At 38.4% G+C, this 16,224-nt stretch overlaps 1 protein-coding gene across 12 annotated transcripts in view; it reads right to left on the bottom strand.

The window, feature by feature from the left end:
* Positions 1-16,224, bottom strand: part of PIAS2 (protein inhibitor of activated STAT 2) — a 109,650-nt gene that overhangs the window by 81,340 nt on the left and 12,086 nt on the right. For 8 of the 12 annotated variants that reach the window (XM_063716884.1, XM_054537845.2, XM_024236153.3 and 5 more), the window contains exon 2: positions 1,419-1,893. In XM_063716884.1, the coding sequence (XP_063572954.1) occupies positions 1,419-1,893 (475 nt within the window). Of the gene's footprint in view, positions 1-1,418; positions 1,894-2,481; positions 2,555-11,385; positions 11,405-14,356; positions 14,466-16,224 lie in introns of those variants that run through there. The other 4 variants (XM_054537842.2, XM_063716883.1, XM_054537843.2 and 1 more) reach the window with 3 other exon arrangements.

Here is a 16,224-nt window from a genome sequence, read left to right on the forward strand (position 1 = left end):
CATGAAGTTTAGCAATGATTTCTTGGATATGACACCAAAGGCATAGGCAACAACAACAAAAAAATAAACAAATTGGAATTTCATGAAAAAATTTTAAGTTGTACATCAAAAGACACTATCAACATAGTAAAAAAGGCAACCCACAGAATGGGAGAAAATATTTGCAAATTCATATATCTGATAAGGGATTATATCCAGAATATATAGAGAACTCCTAAAACTCAACAACAATAAAACAAACCAATTCAAAAATGGGCAAGAGACTTGGCTATACATTTCTTCAAAGATACATAAATGGCCAAAAAGCACATGAAAATGCACAACATCACCATCATTACAGACATGCAAATCAAAGCTACAATAAGATACCAGCTGACACCCATTAGTATGGCCACTATAAAAAAAAAAAAGGAAAATAAAAGTGTTGTTAAGGATGTGGAGAAATTGGAACCCTTGTGCACTGTTGAAGGGAATGTAAAATGGTGCAGCTGCCATGGAAAACAGTACAGTGATGCCTCAAAATACTAAAAACAGAATGACTATGTGATCCAGCAATTCCACTTGTGGGTATACAGCCATAAGAATTGAAAAGCAGGGTCTCAAAGAGATACCTGTATACCCGTGTCCACAGAATTATTCGAAATAACTAAAACGTGGGAGCAACCCAAGTGTCCAATGGATAAGCAAAATGTGGTATCCTATAACACAGAAACATAGAAGTAAAACCAGAAGAAACAGCTAAAATAATTAAGGTTGTTGCCTCTTGAAAGTGAGATTGAGGGGTGGGTAGTGGAGTGAGCAAAAGATTACTATTTTTCTTTAAAAACGTATACTATTGTATTATTCAGCCTTTAAAACGAAGGAAATTCTAACATAAACTACAGCATGCTAGAACCTTGAGGACATTACATTTAGTGAAATAAGCCAGTCACAAGACAAATACTGTATGATTCCAATGACATGAGGTACTTGGAATAGTCAAAATCATAGACAGTGGAAGTAAAATGGTAACTGCCAGGGGCTAGTGGGAGGGGAGGAGAGGAAAGCTATTGTTTAATGGGTACAGAGTTTCAGTTTCAGAAGATGAAGAGTTCTGGAGATGGATGGCAGTGATGGCTGCACATTACCAACATACTTAACACCACTCAACTGTACACTTTAAAATGATCAAGATGATAGATTTTATATTATGTGTATTTTACCACAATAAAAGAATTGGAAAAGAAGAAAGATCAAATGATACGAAATAAATCTATTAGATTTCAGTCATGGTTGCCGAATTTTTATCCGTATATTAAAACATTCGGCATTGATGCCTCAATTTTACTATATTAACAGCACATCATTAATCAATAGTTGAAGGTCTCTCATTTCATTTACTATCCTGTTCAGAAGAAACTGAATTCTCTAACACTTACCTAAACTCGTGGGCTTGATGAGAACATCAAGGACATCATAAAAGGGCAGATTTTTTAACTGCACATCAGGATGGACAGGAGGAATTGGGGGAGATGGTTGCTGCATCTCAAATGTGGGCTTAGTATCTTGAAGCAGCACAGAACCAACAGGAGAGGATGGTGAGTGAGGTGTAACTGAAGTGGAAGGCAACGAGTGGATTCCAGCCACGGCCAAGTCAGGTTCTACAGGTGATGAGCTACCATCCAAACTGAAAACCGATGATTTGATTGTGGATAAATCAGAAAGTCCTTCAAGAGTTCGTGGATATCGGCGTCTATACAATTCTCGGATTTTAATCTGAACCGCAGGGCTGCAGCCACTCTTCAATAAATGCAGCGCCCTCATCAGGAGGTCATGCTTGCGTCCACTTTTATTCCGTCCAGCAAAGCCTAGTAATACTTGTAGTTCAGAAACCCTAAAACTAGAAACCATATTCTAAAAGGAAAGAAAAAAAAACATAAGCCAAGTCACCCTCAAGCATACAAAAATCCTATCTAAAATATAATGTAAAATGTGATTTTTCCAGCATTCTATCAACTGGCATGTGCTAGTAACAGCATTTCACATATCACTTAGAATCATTACCATTCATAAGACAATCCCGTAAAAATTACATTCAAGTTATGGTGTTAATTATATTTTGTTGTACGAGATCTTAATTTTGGTAATCTATAGTCTATTGGTTTCTACTAACCACTTCATTATCTGATTATGCTCTAATGCAAACAGTTATTTGCTTTATGACTATAAAATCTATCACCAATGAATATACTCCTTTTCAAAACCAACCCCTCCCAATATGCAATGTAATGTTTGTTACAGAATTATCACCAATTAACCAAACAAAAAATCAGATTTTCACAATGTTAGATGTGTAACTTTTGATGCTGAGTAGTAAATCCATAAAAATCAAGTCAGAACTGTGATCCAAAATGCAATGAATTTTTTTACCCCAACTCAAACATTAAGGGACAAACAACATAATAAAGATATTTTAAAATATTAAAGCTAAAAATCACATACATCTTATTTAGCAGTCAGTCAAACTTCTAAAACGACTGAAATTCCCAGCTGGGTATCCAAATGAGAAAAAGACCTTTGAAGAGCAAGGAAATGAGCAGTCATCAATCTTAAAGGGCAACATTTCCTCCACACTACTCTACTGGCTTGTGCTTGGGTGTAAAACAAAGGTTATAAGCAGTTGCAGCTTCACATCACACCTTCTATTTTTTCAGCAAAACTTAATATTTTTAACCCCTTGCAGCCTCAGGAATCCACTACTTAGTGATTTCCAGTCAATTCTGAACTCAGAGGCAAATCACACTTGGGTCAGATACCACACATGCACCATCTAGCAAGAAAGAGGAAGAACACCTGGAGCTGACCAAAGCCCTGTCAGAAACCTACCCAGGAGACCTACCTGTGGTTTGGTGTCCCATCCCATCTTCATCACTCCCCCAACCCAGCCCATGCTACACACTCCAAAGTCACTTGGGATTCCTTTTCAATTTGCTCGTCTCATCAGTATAGTGGAAATGTGGGGCAGTTGCTCTGTACTTTTTAAGTCTCAGGGACGGCCCAGAAGCAATTGTTTAAAACCCTATATGGTTTTTAAATATTTGTTGATATAAATACTTGCTGGCTTACTAAAATGCAAACAGATTTAAATATACCAAAGTAATCCATATACACTGTTATAACTGTACTTTGTGTACTATATACGTCTCCATATTTCATAATGTACAAGTGAGAGAATATTAAATTGTAATCCTGCCAAGCCATTTTATACTCTAATTCAGTGCTGTCCAACACGAATTAATAGAAGACACACATTAAAGCTTCTAGTAGTCACATTAAAAAAACTAATTTAGGCCAGGAACGGTGGCTCACACCTATAATCCCAGTGCTTTTGGAGGCCAACACAAGACGATCATTTGAGCCCAGGAGTTCGAGACCACACTGGACAACACAGTAACACCCCGCCTCTACAAAAATTTAAAAATTAGCCAGCCGTGGTGGTGTGTGTGCCTGTGGTCCGAGCCACTCAGGAGACTGAGGCGAGAGGATCACTTGAGCCCAGGAATTCGAGGCTACAGTGAACTGTGATCACGCCACCATACTCCAGCCTGGGCAACATTAAGACTGTCTCAAAAATAATAATAACAATGATAATTTACATTAACATAGTTATTTAACCCAATATATCAAAACTATCTTTTCATCTCAACATGGAATCAATTTTTGTAATTTAAAAATAATCATTTTTTAAAGTGTCAGTGGGATATTTTTTCATACTAAGTCTTCAATATCTGGTGTATATTTTACACTTACATCTAAATTTGAACTAACCACACTTCAAGTGCTTAAGAGCCACATGTGGCCACTAGCTACCACACTGGACAGTGCAGCTCTGAATCATACTCTAATAGCAACACATACCACAATGTGTGTTACCTCTACAGTGCAGACAACAAAGAAGGAAAACAAGCAAACTTTTGGCCTATCTCATAACAAACCAGTCACAGCTTACTCAACATCTCATGCATTAAACGGAAGACAACAGCTTCTTGGGAAGGGTTTACCCAAGCGAGTAATACGATGCGTCTTTCCCTCAATCTTAGTAAATACTTCAATTGACTGTGGAACACTAACACTAAAAAAGGCAATCACACAGATAAAACATAACTATGATTTTTTCTAACTCAGAATTCACTACTTTGCTTCACTCCTTATACTTATTGTCAGATATTCTTCATTTTAAGGGAAGCTGTTTTACAGAAATGACAAAACAAAGCACAAAGTCACCCTACCTAAGCTTGACTCTCAAAGGAATTTCTAGGTCTCATATCTCATATTTCCAGTGATAACATTATTTGGCAAAGGATGTTAATGCAACTGGCTCTATGGGCTGTTGCAAATAGACAAACAAAAAGTAAGAAAGAGATAAGAGCTTAGACTATGAATGTGGAATCACAGAATTCTGAACAGCAGATGGGACAGTCTTTGCATTACAAAATGCTGCAAAGATAAAGTATTGCTGGACACACAGCCAAAGGTAATTAAGTCAACAGGGCCCTGTGAAAAACTTCAAGCCAGCAATCAGCAGTTGTGGTTCAAACCCAAGCACCAAGACTTTGGACCCTGGGAAAGTCATTCGATCCCTCTGGTCATCAATTTCTATTTTAAAATAACAAACACCCCCCAAAAAAATCCCTCTCCTTGGCCAGGCATGGTGGCTCACACTTATAATCTCAGCACTCTGGGAGGAAAGGTGGGTGGATCATTTGAGGTCAGGAGTTCAAGACCAGCCTGGCCAACATGGTGAAACCCTGTCTCTACTAAAATTACAAAAATTAGCCAGGCGTGGTGGTACACGCCTGTAGTCCCTGCTACTTGGGAGGCTGAGGCAGGAGAATTTCTTGAACCCAGGAGGTGGAAGTTGCAATGAGCCAAGACCGAGCCACTGCACTCCATCCTGGGCGACATAGTAAGACTCCATCTCAAAAAGCAAAAATCAAAAATCCCTTTTCTTTATTTAGCACTTACTGATAAAATAATCTCAAAGCAGCTTACTAAGTAAAATTCTATGAATATGTTGCTGGGCAAACCTTACCAGATCCCACTTCCTCTAGAAGTAATATCTATTTTTTCTTAACTTAGTCTTCCACCAAGTTTCAGGCCCTTCCCCCACAGTGAGTGGGTGTGGTGAGCAGAGAGGGTCACCAGAGCCTACATGGGGGTTAAGGTTAGCCTGCTATGAACACTACCAAGAATGGATTTCAGTTGTTTTTCTCCACCAACCTCTGAAGTCAGTATCTTTAGTCTAATTTTTTCCAAGCGGTTTTTCTACTCCACTGTGCTGCTTCTCAAAGGCTCCCAAGTCAGCCCACTTCAGTTAAAACTGCTATGTGCTCTACAGAGGAATTTCCCAACAGAGAAATGTGTTGGCATAATTAATTGTGTAAAAAGATGCATAATCTAAATTGTAAACAAAAACTAACATAAATTAAGACCAGAGTTTTAAGTCAACCTTGTTCCTTTATCAAATGAAAATAAAGACAAAATTATTAAAAATTTTAAAGCTGGGATATTATATAATTGAAACACTACATACAAAGATAAAGGCAAGCTGAAGGTGCTACCTCATTAGGTAGAAAATACCTCATTAGGCTGGGTGCAGTGGCTCATATCTGTAATCCCAGCACTTTGGGAGGCCAAGGTGGGTGGATCACTTGAGGTCAGGAGTTTGAGACCAGCCTGACCAACACGGTGAAACCCAGTCTCTACTAAAAATACAAAAAAATTAGCCAGGCATGGTGGCAGATGCCTGTAATCCCAGCTACTCAGGAGGATGAGGCAGGAGAATCGCTTGAAACCGGGAGGCAGAGGGTGCAGTGAGTCGAGACCATACCATTGCACTCCAGCCTAGACAATGAGAGGGAAACTCCATCTCGGGGAAAAAAAAAAAAAAAAAAAATACCTCATCAAACAGATATATGATAGTTAATGTAATCACCAGTGAATAAAAATATTTTCCTGAGATTGCTCTTCAATTCTAAAACATGAGCTAGAAACTGCAAAAACAGCCTAGAATTTGGGGAAGTGCTAATAAGGTTAGAAATCATGGTAAAGGTCAATATGAACTCTGTAGATTCCCCATCTGCTATGATGTATATAATACAGGAGAAGACGAGAAGCTGCTGAGGGCAACTAACAAATTGCATTATTAATACTGCCTACTCCAGCTATAATATTAAAATAATCTACCTCAGGACGGACACGGTGGCTCACACCTGTAATCCCAGCAGTTTGGGAGGCCGAAGCAGGCGGATCATCTGAGGTCAGGAGTTGAAGAACAGCCTGACCAACAAGGCAAAACCCTGTCTCTACTAAAAATACAAAAATTAGCCGGGTGTGGTGGCTCGCACCTATAATCTCAGCTACTAGGGAGGCTGAGGCAGGAGAAATGCTTGAACCCGGGAAGTGGAGGTTGCGGTGAGCGGAGATCACACTACTGCACTCCAGCCTGGGTGACAGAGCGAGACTCCATCTCAAAAAAGAATAATAATAATCTACATCTTCATTTATAAGTAGGAATAAAGAAAAACTACCAGATTAACATAATCCTTCAAAAAAGAGTGACCAAGCTAATGCCATACATAAGAGGAACTATGTGGCAAGCCAGAAAGATACTGCTTACTCTTATCAAAGGTCATTGGAGGCTCCAGTTCCTGGTCCTGTATTCCTGGTGAAATCATGTAATCCCTATAATTAAATCCACTTTTATTTGAGAGACTAATGGGTTTCTCCCTTACAAGATAATGATTACAATAACTCCTAGGCTAAAGAAATCACATTGAAAAGCAACTATTAAAACAAACAATAAAAAAAAATGCTACATTCCAAATTCAGGGAAAACATCTCCCTATATGCTTCTATTATTATACAACAAAGATTTAAAATAAAGTAGTCAATTAAGGAAGCAAAAAAGTAATAATAAAATAAACCAAAAGGGCTGGGGAAGCGTTACAGGGTAAAAAGCAAAAAGCAAAAAAAAAAAAAAAAATTAATTAGAAAGCAAAATGCAGCGAAGTCAGACCCACATAAGGGAAAGTAAACAAATGTATGGTCTTATAAATGAGAAGAAAAAAAAAAAAAAGACCAAAAAACTAAACAAATTTCTTTAAACAAAGAAAACAGTGCATGCGACTATACATTCTAATAACTTAAATACAGATAAAAGTGGTTTCCTTGAAAAATATAAATTACTCCATCTGATTCAAGAAGAGGTATATTGTCTTGCCCTCCCTCCACATCCAAAAACATCTACCCAAACAAGACAGCTTCCTGAGTAAATTCGACCAAGCTTTGAAGGAAAGGATGGAATTCTGTTCCTTAAACTGTTCAAGAGAATAAAAGCCAGGGAGTCAAATACATACGTGTTAGAAGACAAATATAGAAAGATGCTGAATACAAAACACAAAATTCAAAAAACATGCAAATTATTGGTTTTCAATCTTCAGCAGGGAGAAGTCCACCCTATCCAACCAAACTTTCAGGCAAAAGCCTATTAAATGGTGGGCCTAGTATAGCACACATTCTTTCTCATTTCTCAACATGGACCGTAAGAAGTCTTTGTGTAACACAATTTATAAACCAATATTAACACATTAACATTTCCTGTGAGTGTAGATATAAAAGTCCTCAATGCACCCAATACAGTTTAATCTACCAATATAAGAATGGTTTAACATAAATTAAGTAAATTACTTGGTTAAGATTATTTCTATCCTTACAGCCACAAGATTGAGTATTTATGTATAAAATTATACAATATATGGAGTTTCCTTTCAAATAATTTGGGGGAAGTAGGTGGGGACATATATGATAAAAGACTGGAGTTGATTAACTTCTAAAGCTGTGTACTGGGGACACGAAGAATTTTCTATCATTGTAAATTTAAGAGTGTTTCGATAACTCAAAAGTTTGCTTGAACAGGGGAAACTGGGTGTGGGGCATATGGGGACTCTACTATCTTCCCAAGTTTTCTTTAAATCTAAAGGTACTCTAGATTTCATTAAACAAAAACTGTTAGTCTGTTTGAAGGTGAGGTAAAAAAGCGATTATGGCATAAATACCATTTGCCATAAAAGGAACCCAGACTCCTTGGGGAAATAAATGGCTGATTGCAGGTCTAGGGCAGGAAATGCACAAGATGAGCCTGTAACATTTTATGGCACCAGCAAACAGAGAAGCTATCAAAGATCACAGGGGCCTTGTCAGAAGGGCAAAGAAAACATCCAGAATGGGCTCCTAGTAGCCTAAGATGAGAAAATTTGAGCATCAAAAAGAATAATAACTGCATTGGATTCAAACCGATTAAATATAGTAATGTTTCATTTTATTCATAATAATACTTTTAAAATCACTGATCTCCTTTTAAGGATGTTAAGGGAAAAATTCATCATTATTCTGACAACTGATAGAGAAAATGCAAAAAGATTTATGGTTTGAGTAGAAAAGCCACATGATTAATGGCTAAATGCTAGAAGGGCATTTGATAAAATTCTATTCATTCCTCATGAAATCTCTCAATAAACAAGAATAGAAGGAAATTCTGTTAACGTGATAACTGGTATCTGTCAGAAAGCAATAGCTAATATACTAAAAATGAAACACTAAATCACAAGCTTATTTCTAAAATGTATACTATGTTCTGTCATTTGACAGTACTCCAAAAATTCTAGATAATACAACGCAATATAATTTTGGGGTTTTTTTTGAGACAAGATCTCGTTTTATTGCCCAAGCTGGAGTGTAGCAACACGATCTTGGCTCTCTGCAGCCTCAACCTCCCAGGTTCAAGTGATCCTCCCACCAAGGCCTCCAGAAGCTGGGAGGCCAGCCCAGCTAATTTTTACTTTTCGTAGAGACAGAGTCCCCCTGTGTTGTGCAGGCTGGTCTTAAACTTCTGGGTCCAAGTGATCCTTCCACCTTGACCTCCCAAAGTGCTGGAATTACAGGTGTGAGCTACTACACCAAGGCAATATAATTTTTTTTTTTTGAGAGAGAGAATCTCACTCTGTCACCCAGGCTGGAGTGCAGTGGCACCATCTTGGCTCACTGCAACCTCTGCCTCTGGGATTCTTGTGCCTCAGCCTCCCAAATAGTTGGGATTACCGGCACACACCACCACACCCGGCTAAATTTTGTATTTTTAGTAGAGACAGGGTTGCCATGTTGGCCAGGTTGGTCTTGAACTCCGGCCTCAAGTGATCCACCCACCTAGGTTTCCCAAAGTGCTGGGATTACAGGCATGAGCCACCATGCCCGGCAAGGCAATACAAATTTTTTAAAAGTAACATTTACTATTTACAAATGACAAGACTCTCTATATTAGAAATATAAGACAATCCACTGAAAAATTTAAACCAATAATATTAAGGCAAAACATTGAATTCTCCGTATATCAAATACATTTTCAAATGACTGAAAAAGAGTATTAAAAAAACAGAAGTAACACAAAAACATAAAATGCAAAAGAATAAATTTTAAAATTTTGCAAGAGGTACCTTAAAAAACTACAGAATAAAAGAAACTTTGAGGCCGGGTGCTGTGGCTCACACCTGTAATCTCAACACTTTAGGAGGCTGAGGCAGGTGGATCACTGGAGGTCAGAAGTTCGAGACCAGCCTGGACGACACAGTAAAACCCCGTCTCTACTAAAAATACAAATACTAGCCGGGCGTGGTGGGAGGGTCCTGTAATCCCAGCTACTTGGGAGGCTGAGGCAGGAAAATCGCTTGAATGTGGGAGGCGGAGGTTGCAGTTAGCCGAGACTGCACCACTGCTCTCCAGCCTGGGTGACAGAGTGAGCCTCCATCTCAAAAAAAAAAGCTTTGAATAAATTAAAGAGACTGTATCATGCATTTTACTAGATAAAAATACTCAACACCGAAAAGGTATCAATTGTTTCCAAGTTATAAATATAAAAAAATTCCAACGACTGGTTAATGAGTTGGAGAGCTTAACAGACGAAAACATAAAATATGGCAGGTCATGATGAATAAAATGAACAAAAACAAAGGAGGAAGGGACACAAAAAGTGAAGAAGTAGAGGATTTGCCATTTTAAAGGGGAAAGGCCTCACTGAAATAGTAACTGAATAAGTAACTGAAGCAGGAGGAAAGCACCCTATGGGTATCTGAGGAAAAGCATTCCAAGGCATTCCATAGCAAATGTAAAAGTCCTGAAGACAAAGGCAGGCCTAACACACTCAATGAAAGTGAAATGCAAAAAGCTCACCACTGTCGAACCAGAGTAATCTAGAGGAATGAGTATTTGTTGTTATTTGAGACAGGGTCTTGGCTCAGCTGCCCAGAGTGCAGTGGTGCAAACACTGCTCACTGCAGCCTCAACTTCCTGAGCTCAAGTGATCTTCCTGCCTCAGCCTCCAGCGTAACTGGGACTACAAGCACACACCACCATGCCTGCTAATTTTTTTAATTTTAGTAAAGATGAAATTTCATTATGTTTTGCAGGCTGGTCTCAAACTCCCAGGCTCAAGTGATGCTCCTGCCTTGGCCTCTAGAAGTGCATAAGCCACCATGCTGGGCCCAGAATGAGTATTAAGATCACAGAATGATGTTCGTTTTTCACAGAAAACAAATGTGGGGAGGGAGGTAGTCAACTAAACAAACCTTTACTATATGAAATAACAGTATCAAATTTGTGAGGTTAAGAAAACACAGATCTCATCCTGACAGCATCAGGAAAAATATAAAAATAAATAAGAAAGAATGAAAACGCTGAGCAATGAAGGCATATAAATTGGTAGCAAGGTGCAAGGGTGCACTTTGGGAGGCCAAGTGGGCAGATCACTTGAAGCCAGAAGTTTGAGATCAGTCTGGTCAATATGGTCCAACATCGTCTCTACTAAAAATACAAAAATTGGCTGGGCATGGTGGCTCACGCCTGAAATCCCAGCACTTTGGAGGGCCGAGGCGGGCGAATCATTTGAGGTCAGGAGTTCATGACCAGCCTGGCCGACATGGTAAAACACAGTCTCTACAAAAAATGAAAAATTAGCTGGGTGTGGTGTGGGAGCCTGTAATCCCAGCTACTCAGGAGGCTGAGATAGGAGAATCGCTTAAACCTAGGAGGCAGAGGTTGCAGTAAGCCGAGATCACGCCACTGCACTCCAGCCTGGGTGACAGAGTGAGACTCCGTCTTAAAAAAAAAAAAAAAAAAAGATAATATAGGCAAGGCACAGTGGCTCCAACCTTGTAATCCCAGCTATTTGGGAGGTTGAGGCAGGAGGATCACTTGGGCCAGGAGTTCAAGACCAGCCTGGGAAACAAAGTGAGACCCAGGTTCTACCAAAAAAAAAAAAATTGTTTTTAATTACCACGGCTTGGTGGTGCTCACCTGTAGTCTTGATTACTTAGGAGGCTGAGGCAGGAGGACACTCTGGGCCCAGAAGTTTGAGGCTGCAGTGAGCTATAATCATGCCAATATTCCCAGCCTGGGTGATAGAGTAAGACCTCATCTGAAAAAAATACAAAATAGAGGCTGGACACAGTGGCTCACACCTGTAATCTCAGCATTTTGGGAGGCCGAGGCGGGTGAATCATGAGCTCAGGAGTTTGAGACCAGCCTGGCCAAGATGGTGAAACCCCATCTCTACTAAAAATACAAAAATTAGCTGGGCTCGGTGGCAGGCGCCTGTAATCCCATCTGCTCAGGAGGCTGAGGCAGAAGAATCACTTGAACCCTAGAGGCAGAGGTTACGGTGAGCCAACGTCGTGCCATTGTACTCCAGCCTGGGTGATAAGAACAAAACTCTGTCTCAAATAATATTAAAAAATAAAAATAAAGAAGAACTAACAACAGTTCAATATAATTTCTTCCAGAAAACAGAAGATGAGAGAACATTTCCAAATTCATTTTATGAAACTAATATTACCATGATACCAAAACAAAACAAAGACAATACAAAAAATTAAACTACAGGCCAGGTGCGGTGGCTCACACCTGTAATCTCAGCACTTTGGGAGGCCAAGGCAGGCGGATCACCTGCGGTCAGGAGTTCGAGGCCAGCCTGACCAACATGGAGAACCCCATCTCTACGAAAAATACAAAATTAGCCATGGCACATGCCTGTACTCCCAGCTACTCAGGAGGCTGAGGCAGGAGAATCGCCTGAACCTGGGAGGCGGAGGTTGTGGTGAGCCAAGATCATGCCATCGCACTCCAGCCTAGGCAACAAGAGCGAAACTGTCTCCAAAAAAAAAATTAAACTACAAACCAATATTCGTCATGAATATAGACGTTAAAATCCTTAACAAAATATTAGCCAATAAAATTCAGCAACATATAAAAAGAATTAAACACCATGGTCATTATGCACCATGACCAAGTGGAGTTTATTCCAGTATGCAAGGCTGGTTCATTATATGCCACTGCTGCTCAGCATTTTCACTGTGTCTTATCTGTGTATTTGTTTTGAGATCTATAGAATACATCACATTAACAGTTACAAAAAACCAAATCATATTATCAGATCAATCAATGCGAAAAACGCATTTCACAAATTCAACACCTGTTCATGATTTAAAAACCCTCAAAAACAAGAATAGAGGAGAGCTTCCTCAATTTGATAAACAGGTCTACCAAAAAAATAAAATTAAGCCAATATTATACTCAGGGGTGAAAGATTGCTTTCCCTCTAATATTGGGACTGAGGCAAAGATGCCCACTATCACCCCTCATTCAACACAATACTAAAAGTTCTAGCTAGCAGAATAAGACAAGAAATGGAAATAAAAGGAGTAAGAGTTGAAAGGAAAAAATAAAACTATATTTGTAGATGGAATGATTGCTTAAATAGAAAATCTCAACAAATCTACAAAACAACTCCTAGAACTTGTGAGTTCAGCAAGGTCCCAGGATATAAAATCAACACACAAAAACCAATCACATCTTTATACACTAAAAATGAACATGTGAAAACAAGTTAAAAACATCACCATTTATAACACTCCAAAGAAAATTAAAATACATATGTAAAAATGTAACAAACACGTACAGGACTTATATGCTGAAAACTACAAAACACTGAAAAAAAAAAAAAAAATCTATCTAAAGGCCGGGCACGATGGCTCACGCCTGTAATCTCAGCACTTTGGGAGGCTGAGGTGGGCGGATCACCTGAGGCCGGGAGTTCGAAACCAGTCTGACCAAAATGGAGAAACCCCATCTCTACTAAAGATACAAAAAAAATTAGCCGTGCATGGTGGCACATGCCTGTAATCCCAGCTACTCGCGAGGCTGAGGTAGGAGAATCGCTTGAACCCGGAGGGAGAGGTTGCAGTGAGCTGAGATCATGCCATTGCACTCCAGCCTGGGCAACAAAAGCAAAACTCTGTCTCAAATAAAAAAAAAAAAAGAAAAGAAAATCTAAATAAATAAATTCTTCATGGATTGGAAAACTCAACACAGTAAAGATGTCAACTTTCCCCAAACCGATATATGGGTTTAACATAATTCGTATCCGAATTCCAGCAAGATTTTTGTAGATATAGATGAGATTATTCTAAAATGTATATGAAAAGGCAAAATTAATATTAATAGAACAGCCAAAACAATTTTTAAAAAGAACAGAGGAAGAGGAATCGATCTATCCCATTTTACAACTTAGCTAGGACTGACAGACTGCATGGTATTAGTGAACGGGTAGACACATAGATCAAGCAAACAGAATACAGAACCCACAAATAGACATATACATACATACCCAAATAATTTTTGACTAAGGTGTAAAATTAACTCAGTGGAAGAAAGACAGTCTTTCAATATATGGTGCTGGATCAACTGGACACCCATAGACAGAAAAATGAACTTCCACTTAAGTCTCATACCTTATACAAAAATAACTCAAAATGGATCACAGAGTCAAATGTAAAAATAAAACTATAAAACTTTTTTTTAATAAGCAGGAAAATATTCAGGATCTAAGAGTAGGCAGAGTTCTTAGATTTGACACTAAAAGCAAGATCCATAAAAGGAAATATGACACACTGGACTTCACACAAACTAAAACTTGTGCTACGCAAAAGACTCCTTTAAAAGGATAAAAAGACAATCAACAGACTCAAAGAAAATATTATTTGCAAACACATATCTGACAAAGGACTACTATCAAGGATATACTTAGAACTCTCAAAACTCAACAGGAAAAGAAAAAGAATTCAATTAGAAAAAAGACAAAAGACACAAAGAGACATGTCATGGATTGGGATATACAGATGGCAAATAAGCACATAAAAATATGTTCAGCATCATTAGCCACTGGGGAAATGCAAATAAAAACCTCACTGAGATATCACTAGATACCTACCAGAATGGCTAAAATGAAAAACACTGATAACACCAAATGCTGGCGAGGATGCAGAGAAACTGGATCACTCCATACATTGCTGGTAGGGATGTAAAATGGTACAGCCACTCTGGAAAACAGTTTAGCAAGTTCTTTAAAAACTATACATACAATGACCACACAACCCAGCAACTGCACTCCTGGGCATTTATCTCTGAGAAAGATGTGTGCGTAAGTTTACCAAAAAAACCTATGCACAAATCTTCATAGCATTTTTATTCATAACTACCAAAAAACTGTAAACAACCCAGATGTCCCTCAACAGGTGAATGGTTAAACAAACTATAGTGAATTCATATCGTGGAAAACTATTCAGCAATAAAAAGGGATGAGCTGTTTATACACAACAACTTGGATGAATTTCCAGGATTATGCTGAACGAAAAAAGCCAGACCCAAAACGTTACACACTGTGTGACTCTATTTATGTAATATTTTTGAAAAGACAAATATCATAGAAATGAAAAAGATGAGTAGGCCCCAGAGAGTGAGGGAACTGGATGAGACAGGAATAAGTGTGACTATAAAGTAACAATACTTTGGAGAGAGGGATCCTTGTGGTGATAAAATGGCCTATATCTTGATTGTGCTAATGTCAATATCCTGGTTGTGATACTGTACTACGGTCTTTAAAATGTTAACTCTGAAAAAAACTAGAGAAAGAGTATACGGAATGTCTCTGTATTATTTCCTAGAAATGCAAGTGAATTGACAATTATCTTCATTAAAAGTTTAATTAAAACTACAAGGAGTAAGACTATCAGACTAGATTTTTAATTTTCTTAAAATTCAATGGCATTATATTCGAAAGAGATAAAACTGAAATAAAAGGACACAAAAATGTAAGGGCAAGGAGAAATTTTTTAAATTAGGCAAAACTGACAAAAAGAAAAATAACCTAGAAAGCTGGGTGCGGTGGCTCACGCCTGTAATCCCAGCACTTTGAGAGGCCCAAGTGGGCAGATCACCTGAGATCAGGAGTTCAAGACCAGCCTGGCCAACATGGTGAAACACCATCTCTACTAAAAATACAAAAATTAGCTGGGCATGGTGGCAGGCACCTGTAGTCCCAGCTACTCAGCAGGCTGAAACAGGAGAATCACTTGAACCCACGAGGCGGAGGTTGCAGTGAGCCGAGATCGCGCCACTGCACTCCAGTCTGGGTGACAGAGCGACTCCGTCCATCTAAAAAAAAAAAAAAAAAACAGAGATGGGGGTCTCACTATGGTACCAGGCTGGTCTCAAACTCTTGGGCTCAAGTGATCCTCCCACCTCAGCCTCCCAAGATGCTAAGATTACAGGATTACGGTTCTTTCATGTGCTAGTAATAATGTTAAAATATGGTTTAAAAATCGATAGAACTACAAAGAAAAATGAAAAATGAAACAAAATTCTAGTAAAAGATTAACTCTGCTCTCTTAATAAAAAATAAAGATATGAAATTTGAACATAATTAACAAGCCTATATAATGAACGTATATAAAGCTGCACCAAAAACCAGGCAATACATAGTCTCTTCATGTACAAATAAAAATTATTAAAATGGACCACATTTTTAATAGTCTAAACATATTTCAAAGAATGGGCATTATACACACCAATTGGCATCACACACAAACAGGCTGTCTAACCAAAATGCAATTACAAATCAACAGCCAAATCAACTAGAGGAACTCTCATATGTATGGAAATTAAATTTTTAAACAGCTCATAAGTTAAAGAATTCACAACAGAAAATAGAAAAATACAAGTAAAAATAACGGAAATATTACACATCAAAACATATAACAAGGAGGCAATACGCAGACATTTTATGATCTTAAATAACTA

This window comes from Pongo abelii, chromosome 17, assembly GCF_028885655.2.
Source record: "Pongo abelii isolate AG06213 chromosome 17, NHGRI_mPonAbe1-v2.0_pri, whole genome shotgun sequence".
Lineage (NCBI taxonomy): Eukaryota > Metazoa > Chordata > Mammalia > Primates > Hominidae > Pongo > Pongo abelii.